The sequence below is a fragment of the Plasmopara halstedii genome (assembly GCF_900000015.1).
Source record: "Plasmopara halstedii genome assembly, contig: Scaffold_42, whole genome shotgun sequence".
In the NCBI taxonomy this organism is placed as follows: Eukaryota; Oomycota; class Peronosporomycetes; order Peronosporales; family Peronosporaceae; genus Plasmopara; species Plasmopara halstedii.
The window spans coordinates 894,413-902,498 of record NW_020186963.1 but is presented as its reverse complement, the minus strand read 5'-3'; the positions used below and the strand labels follow the sequence as shown (position 1 = coordinate 902,498).

General features: G+C 44.0%; 2 protein-coding genes across 2 annotated transcripts; one reads left to right on the top strand and one right to left on the bottom strand.

Annotated features, from left to right (window-relative positions):
• Positions 1–792: 792 nt before the first annotated feature.
• Positions 793–1,027, bottom strand: PHALS_09557 (uncharacterized protein; the record flags this gene model as incomplete). The annotated part of the gene is made up of 2 exons (XM_024724159.1): positions 793–897; positions 983–1,027. The coding sequence occupies 2 exons, from the start codon at positions 1,025–1,027 to the stop codon at positions 793–795; spliced, it is 150 nt and encodes a 49-aa protein (XP_024571805.1).
• A 4,673-nt stretch (positions 1,028–5,700) lies between these two features.
• Positions 5,701–6,959, top strand: PHALS_09556 (uncharacterized protein; the record flags this gene model as incomplete). Its single annotated transcript, XM_024724148.1, has 5 exons — positions 5,701–6,064; positions 6,144–6,391; positions 6,455–6,524; positions 6,595–6,744; positions 6,808–6,959. The coding sequence occupies 5 exons, from the start codon at positions 5,701–5,703 to the stop codon at positions 6,957–6,959; spliced, it is 984 nt and encodes a 327-aa protein (XP_024571804.1).
• Positions 6,960–8,086: the final 1,127 nt, after the last annotated feature.

Here is an 8,086-nt window from a genome sequence, read left to right as displayed (position 1 = left end):
CCCCCCCCCCTGTTACCAGGGTACGTGTAAACCCGGTACAGGTGTGGTCGTCGCATGTAATGCGGGAGACAAGTTCTGTACTGTGAGGGCAGGACAGGGTGCTGGTTATGTAAGTTTTACGAGTGCAAAGTCGATGGATCTCAGTATCTCTGTGGTACCCGCGAGTGTGTTGTTTGCGGGAGTTCTAAACAGATTCGCCTTGCGTGTCCCTTTTACATTGGCTAAAATGTACGAAGGGTCGGTCTCTGGCACAAGAGCGGACAAAGAGCCCCTCCCACAAAAGTGTCAAGTTTCACTTGGCGCAAGAGGCCCAATAATTAGTTGTTACTGTAGAGATTGTGATCGTGACGTCTAGTCCTGAGAGGAATGGCTATCATCAAACGAGGTGAGGCTTACAGCCCAGGGTGAGTTGTTTTGACGCCAGCTTCCCCGCTTCATGACGCTGTGTAAAATTTTGATGGATTCCTGGTCGTCGTGTAATCACGTACTTTAAAAACAGTAGGCAGTACGCGACGTTTTTGCTGATGCCAAACACGGAATTGGTATGTGTGTCTTGTAACAAAGCCACTAGAAGATATGTCGGATGTTGGTGAAGCTGCCTGTGAGATGCTGACTTTGACAATGATGAAGATCGTCTCTTCCTGGACCTGAGCTTGAGGTTTGATTGTTTCCTAAAAATGGCGTGCCTTGATCACGATGATCCATTCATTGGCTGAAAGATAAAATCTTTTGGCGGACACTAATTTTGGTGGGTCACCTCACCAAGGCTCCTCATTAATGAGGTAGTATCGTTTAGGCGCGGGCACGAAGGTGGTTCAGAGAATAGAACTCTCGGATTCGTCCAGCAAAGATACAGCCAAGTAGCTCGAAAGGCAAAAGCGGCAAAATGAGACAAATCTAGACGAGCACATATTGCGGTCTCCAGAGTACAAATTTGCTTAGAAAGGAGTGAGCAGTTGTAGTCGTGATTTCTACAACGAACCTCTGATTGGACATTTGAATGCAGCTGTAAACTCGAGTCTCTCATGCTAAAGGTAAGTGTAAGAGTGACTATGTGTCGCGGACGCTTGTATCAGGGCTGTAGCGGGGTTCCATGTAGCGGGGTTCCATGTACCCAGATTGTAACGGAGTTACACGTACCCTTGTATGAAAGGGCGTGTCACACAAGACGGTGTGGCCGTATGTGTGTGAATTACACAAGTGATGCAATCACATTATGGTGTGGCTACACGGTAACAAGAAGCCATTACGAGGCAAGATTGCCAGTTGTAATGCATACTATATAAGTTTTACTATATTAATAAGGTATTACATATTAATGAGGAAAGCCTTAGGTTTCAGATATAGGCGGCTCTGCCGCATTTTAAACAAGTAAATACGATTTCAATTTTGAACGAATGAACGTCTTACCTTGGTTAAGGTTTTAGTACTTGAAGGTAGCGGGTTGCGATCCGCTACACTCGTACTGGTTCTTGTAAAGAACGTAAGGTGGGTGACCTTAGCTTAGCTTAGCTTCCTCTGAGCAAAGAGCTACGGCAGCCCCGCTGCAAGGACCATTTAAAGCGAGCAGATGTAAGTCGCAAGCACAGTAATCAGAACAGGAAGCTATTTAACGTTGCCAAGATGTAGCAGTACTGATGGGTCAGAACCACCGTATTGCACGCTCATCGTGTGGAGCATGAAAGCTTAACAAGTTGATATACCATCATACTAACCCGTGGAAGTGGAGACGGGGATAGTCTTGGAGGCTGTAAGTCCTCCATCACTATCCCGACAAACCGCTTCTTGAGCTGAAGGCACTAACCATTCGAGATATGTACAAATAGATGCAAGACCGCATTTCCAACAAAATAGTACGCTTGGCGCCGGAGGAAACTTTTCATCCGTCATTTGTGAGTCCGTGATCGGGGACACTCGTAGAGCACTGAGCGCGAAGTGTGAGACGGCTATTCGCAACGGTTCTATAAACCATCTTGATCAATTTTCGAAGGGATACCACGACGTGAAAACAAATGGCTCATCACGCGTGTTGCCCCCGGGTCGAGATTGCGTTTTGAAGAGTTAATCTGACTTTCGGGATCAAATATTGCGTCGCGAGACAATGTCCCATGCACTTCATGGCTTTGAGCCGTAGCGTCGCGCACTCGGCTCGTGGTGTAAATTTGCATGGTGGTTTTGATATGAAGTGTGATAAACTGATATAAATATATAAGCAAGCTAAATCGGATCGACAGTCTCATTTCCACCAAGACCAAAGTCTTATCGTGGTGTTTCTAAAGGATCGGCATAAATATATATATCTGATTTGGCGCCCAGCACTTGAACATCAATGACCGAATTTTTGCTCTAACATACGACTCTTGATCGATCAGAATGACCAACAGCAAGATATGCTGACGAAAACCTCTGTAGGGGTACAGCTTAGCTGTGGTTCTTCTCATCAAAGCATTGCTAATAGCAGTGAGAAGGACCATCCAGCTTAGACGGCCCACGAAGACCACAATGCCGATATAACCGGACACGTCTTTTGAAAGACAAAGACTGAAATTTACACTTAATCTACCGGAGCCACGCGCAGGCCAAAAGTACTAACACATGAGACAAGGGATAAAGCCCGGGACACGTAAATCTGTGTGCAAAACCACGCCTACCCACTATATGTCGGGCCGGAGTTTACCAGAATTTATTGACGCGTTCGTATCCATCGGAATATACTTTGAGTAAAGCATAAGATATAGCGAAGGCTGGAGCGTGACAAATGCCATGTATGGCCGTTCCGGGTACGAAAGAGCGGGATTCGGGCATTCATAAATCACTTTACAGCTATGAGAGCAATTTTTCCGCCGCCCCTCCCCAGGACTACTTCATGTCATTGTTAATATGTTGGTGAAGAGCTAGCGCTTGTTCTGGAGAGTATTCGCGTCAGGATTCTCTCCCAACCACTCATCACGTGGCTCAGCGAGTCTCCGAGAGAGGCGCATCGACAATCTAACGTCACACTCTGCGTGCAAGTCAAGGTGTATTCTGATAAGAACGACCTATCAAATCGTGATCGGACACCTTCGCTCTCAGCTGAAGATATACGGCGGGGACTTTCGTTGAGGAGGAGGCGTTTCGACGCTCTAGCTCTCTTCTGCAAGTGTTACAAATTTTACGCCAGATCTCTCTAGCTATGATGCACTGCGTGATGTAAGATTAAGAACTCACGCGTCTCTAAGATCTCTTCTTTGCAATTTCTCATCGTCTTCATCAGTACCACTCGGTGTTCTGCACAATTGCATAGAAGTAAAATGTGTACGTACAATTAACTACACGTCACATGTTATTATTCGAGGTGTGCAACAATCTTACTAGCCTCAAGATTATTACTCATCTTTCTCGAGTATCGTCGATGAGCTGACCCTTTTACTTCACTAAATGGGTGGACAGCTTGTCGGTGAATGTGGTAGTTAAATTTATACCAACCGTGTAAAGTACTTGATCCGCGTCCGTTTGAGCTTATATTCTGCGTTTATCATGGATGATGGGCTTCAAATTTATTACTATGTTTCGCCTGTATGGGCATCAAAAAGCAATTTGTTTAGCTTCAGCAATTTGTCGTGATTGGTTACGCAGAACGAGACTGTTTACAAAGTCGCCGTTGCTGCTCAGTGCCAAAAAGTAGCTTGATTTTGGGGATGAAAGGCATTCGAAAGACGTCAAGCCACTAGCGGTGTCACATCTAGTATTTATTGTAAAAAAAGACATTTTACGAATGGAAGACTTTATACTCTCAGTCTTTAGAAATCGTGCACAATCGTAAGTATTAATTACACTTTGATCTTGTGGTCATGAAACCAGCGTAATAGTTTTTAGTAAGCTTGCGCCATTCCAGCGATATAGTCAAGCGGTATCCACCCTTTCATGGTTGACGGGCGTTCGAGTGCGTGGGAAGAAAGGCGCACTTACTTTAGTATTACGTGTGACCTCAGACGCAAAACATGTTACCAAGCTGTATTTTCTACAATGTGAGTGTCAAAATAACTTCCATAATCTTTTTAGACCCGATTTAGCTTTTTAATCTGTATTTTACTTGATTGTTTACGACAACGAGGTCTGCTTCGTCTTACCTGTTCGTAAATACATCATTCCTGGATTCGACAACTTTGTTAGTAATAATTTCTGCTGAATAAAGTATGTAATGCGGCTATCACGCCTTCAAATACAGATGGTGGCTTAATTAATACGCTAATCTGGCATGATTACACATAGTGCCTCCATGTGGTAATCTCAGCCATCGCCCCCCGAAGGCTGCAATTCATACAAAAGTTTGTAACGCGTCTGAAATTTTATTGCTAAGCACTTTTGACAATATCTTATCAGATACGTATTATGAAAACAGTTTCTGCTGCATAGTATCGTGGGAATTTGCTGTAGGCTCAAAGTGCATACAAAGATAGAATATATCTGCTTTTGGACTGAGGTGTGCATACCAAGTTCTAGTCTCACTGCAGTACATGATTCTCAAAAAGGTAGATGAAATCATCATATGGTCGCAACAACAAAGACGATCACGTGTACTGATATCTATACTTCCTGAAAAGAGTCATGTGTCTCAAATGCCGTTTGACGACAACATCACCAGCTGAAATGTGAAAAAAACAATAAATTGAGGAAAGGCCAAAGACTAGACTAAGTGTTGGTAGGGTGCTGAGAAAATGATTTATGTGCATTAATCATTGATACAAGGATATTTGATCCCATTTGTTGCGATACTTACTGTGCACGTCAATACATGCATATACGTTTAATGATGTCACCTTATTAGTCACGTATCTTTCAAAATGAAAGCTAAACCTAAACAAATGGATTACATACATGAGAAAAACCCCTTCAAAGCCTACACGTTATACTGTATGTTTACACTACACGTCGTGTTGTTGGCTCGTGACGTGTTGCGTTACGTTACACCAGTCCCGCCGTCTGCTACAGTACGATCAAGCGACAGGAGCAGCTGGATGTAACACTGCAAGTCATTTGAAGTTTTGGGTGGCTAGCCCTGCTTTGCACAGCAGTCCATTTGACAAGCTCAATCGCTTGAGGTTTCATCTTCAATTTGTAATCCCAGCCATACGGTACCATCGCTGTGTCGTCTAAGGTCATAAACTTTTGTTGGTCGGCGCTTTTAAACTTGGCTTAGTCTTCGTATCCTGAGTCTGGCAATTGTGTGCAATATACCTTTATTGTCGCACGAAAGACTTTCAAGGACATAAAATTTCTAGCCGACAAGAGTCTAAACAACGCGGTGCATTGTGAACGTAGGAACAAAAGAAAGCATTTTTGTGCCTCCACAAAAAGTCAAGGGCGGACTGTCGACCAAAGAGTTTCATTTCGTTCCGTCGCGTGCTCTTTGACGACGTAAAAGTTCTTCAAGCTTTTACAAAGAAAAGGGGTAGAGACTCACGCGAAAGACAACGTCTCGACGTGCATAACGAAGTCTCTGCAGGGGTCAAGAAGATTCGAATACACTACTTTTACTTTTTTAGCCGCAGGCAAGAGCGGAAGTTGAGGGCTTGAGAGATTTGGGGTTTGATTGTCCAGCTGGTGGTAGCAACGTCTGGTGACGTGACTCACTACGTTTGAAATCTTTACACAAAGCGCTTTGTACATCATCGTCGACTCTTCATACTTCAGTCGCAGCTGTCAGGAGTCAGTGTACACATGGACCGTGAAGATTATGGCCAAATGGCAAGAGCAATGGATGAACAGAAGGCAGAAATGGCAGCGACTTCTCGTGGTCTCAAGCGCGAGTCTAGTAGCGCGACAAAACAGCAGAGGATAGTGACTCAAGAGAATTGGAGCACGCTCAGTAACGTTGGTGTTGCAGGCGCCCAAAGCAGCGTATACGCATCGGCGCAAATATTAACCCAGTCACTTTTTGAATCCACTGGATTGGTCGATAGTACAGGGCAAAAACTTCAACGGACAAATTGCTACGTGCAAGCACCAACGCAGGACGAGAACGGCTTTAGTAAGGCTTCCCTAAGCTTTATATTAGGTGACCAAGCAGCGTCAACGGCTGCTCGTAAGCATTTTCAGTTGTTTTTTGACGATGATATAATTATCATGGCTCAGCTTTTTATGGTCCATCAACTTTTTTCTAGACGAGTGGGATTTCACTCATGAACGCCTACAAGCTGACTTCATTGCCAGAAGCAAAAGAATAGAAGATTCGATTGAAAAGGTACTTGCGACAAATGTGGAAGAGACTGGAGTGGCGCGTATCAGCCGCCTGGGGTCGAATCAAATTGCTGATGGAAAACGCCGAGCACGAAGACCACCCAGTCGCGTCTGCAAACACGAAGGCTGTGAGCAATACGTAGTAGACCAAGGGCTTTGTGTCCGACATGGGGTAGGTACCATGTATGTTACAGCGTTATTTTGAAGTTACTAATTCTTCTTTTTATATGAATAGGGCGGTAAACGATGTCTCACTTCCGGCTGTACAAGTAGAGCAAAACATCAAGGTCGTTGCTGGAAACATGGTACGCTGGGTTTATGAAGCTGCTATTTGAATGTCAATGTCAATGTTTACACAATTTGATGCGATATTAGGTGGCTCGACTGAATGCAAGGTTCCTGGCTGTATCAACCGCGCCAAGTCGCGCGGTTTCTGCTGGTCCCATGGCGGTGGTACCAAGTGCAAGGTTGATTCTTGCGAAAAGATCGCCATTTCCAATGCTTTATGCTGGGCACACGGTGGAGGTATGGACTTCTCAAAATGTGTACATTAAAGCATTTAAGACTTATATTTTTCGTGCAATACAGGCAAACGATGTGCGGTCGAAGGTTGCATGCGTCAAGCATATGAGCGCACAGAAAATCTGTGCAATAATCACTACCAGGAGCGACAACATGGGACGATGGTTGCGGTGGAGGACCAACCGGATGTAGACATCACCTGGATAGCATCTGAATGAAGACTAGCTTAGAACTTTATCAGGAAAAGAAAGAATGTTGTAGATATTTGCTTGCAAAGAGCGACATAGAGAAAGAATATAGAACGTCTCGTCTGAATGACAAAAGTGAGTTTAATAACTCACCATTAAGATATCCCAAGAGCAAAGCAACAGATTCTATAGTGTCGATCAACAATCCTCGTTTGTCGTTTCTTACTAAAATGCAACATTTTTGAGCGCCTCTTATGCACACAATGACGCAGGTCCTGAGATACAGCTTGTCAATCTGATCAGATCGCATCTGATTTGCTAGGTCCATTTCGACATGCGTGACAAGAGCGGAACAACTTTGCACTATATGTACGACATGGTATACCACGTATTATACTCAAGAGTATCCTAGAGGCAGCGATGATGTAGTATTACATAATACTACATCATCGCTGCCTCTAAAGGTGTCAAAGAGTATACGTGATGCCATTTTATGCGCAGATTGAGCGGACGGTGAACTCAGCGCACGAAATCTTAGTCAAAAAATGCGTGATGTTGAAACTTTCAGTGTCACTCGAACGAGCATTTGGAGGGTCAATGTGTCACATCATCCGCTATAACGACATCGAGAGTACCCCTAGACATTTTAAGGGACAGCGACGATGTACGTTCTTGCACTAAAGGTCAGATATTGTACAAAACTCAGCACATGTAAGATAACATAGGGGGCAACAGTATCTAAAAAGGCGAGAGGAATAACATATAGTCACCAAGATCTTTGGAGGCTAACCAATACGTAATGATCAGAGAATCTTTATTGCCGTCGTATTCATCGGACACCTTACTCAATGGCCATATATGGCTCCATCAGCACATACATGGCCATTACGCCGTTTGCTCAGAGGCAGATATAGCTCCATCGTGGCCGCTACGCTCATAACTAGATACGAATTAACTAACCACGCTTCGTAAGTCAATAGTAACAAATTTTATGTGAAAGATATCTCATTTCAAGCCATTGTATCGGGAATCACCGGTTCTTGCGAGATAACTTGCGCAGTGGTATCCATTTGAGAAGAGCCAAAATCTTGCAATCCCAGTGATAGCGTATACAAATCAAAACAAATTTACAAAGATGCACAACCCAATTCATTGTC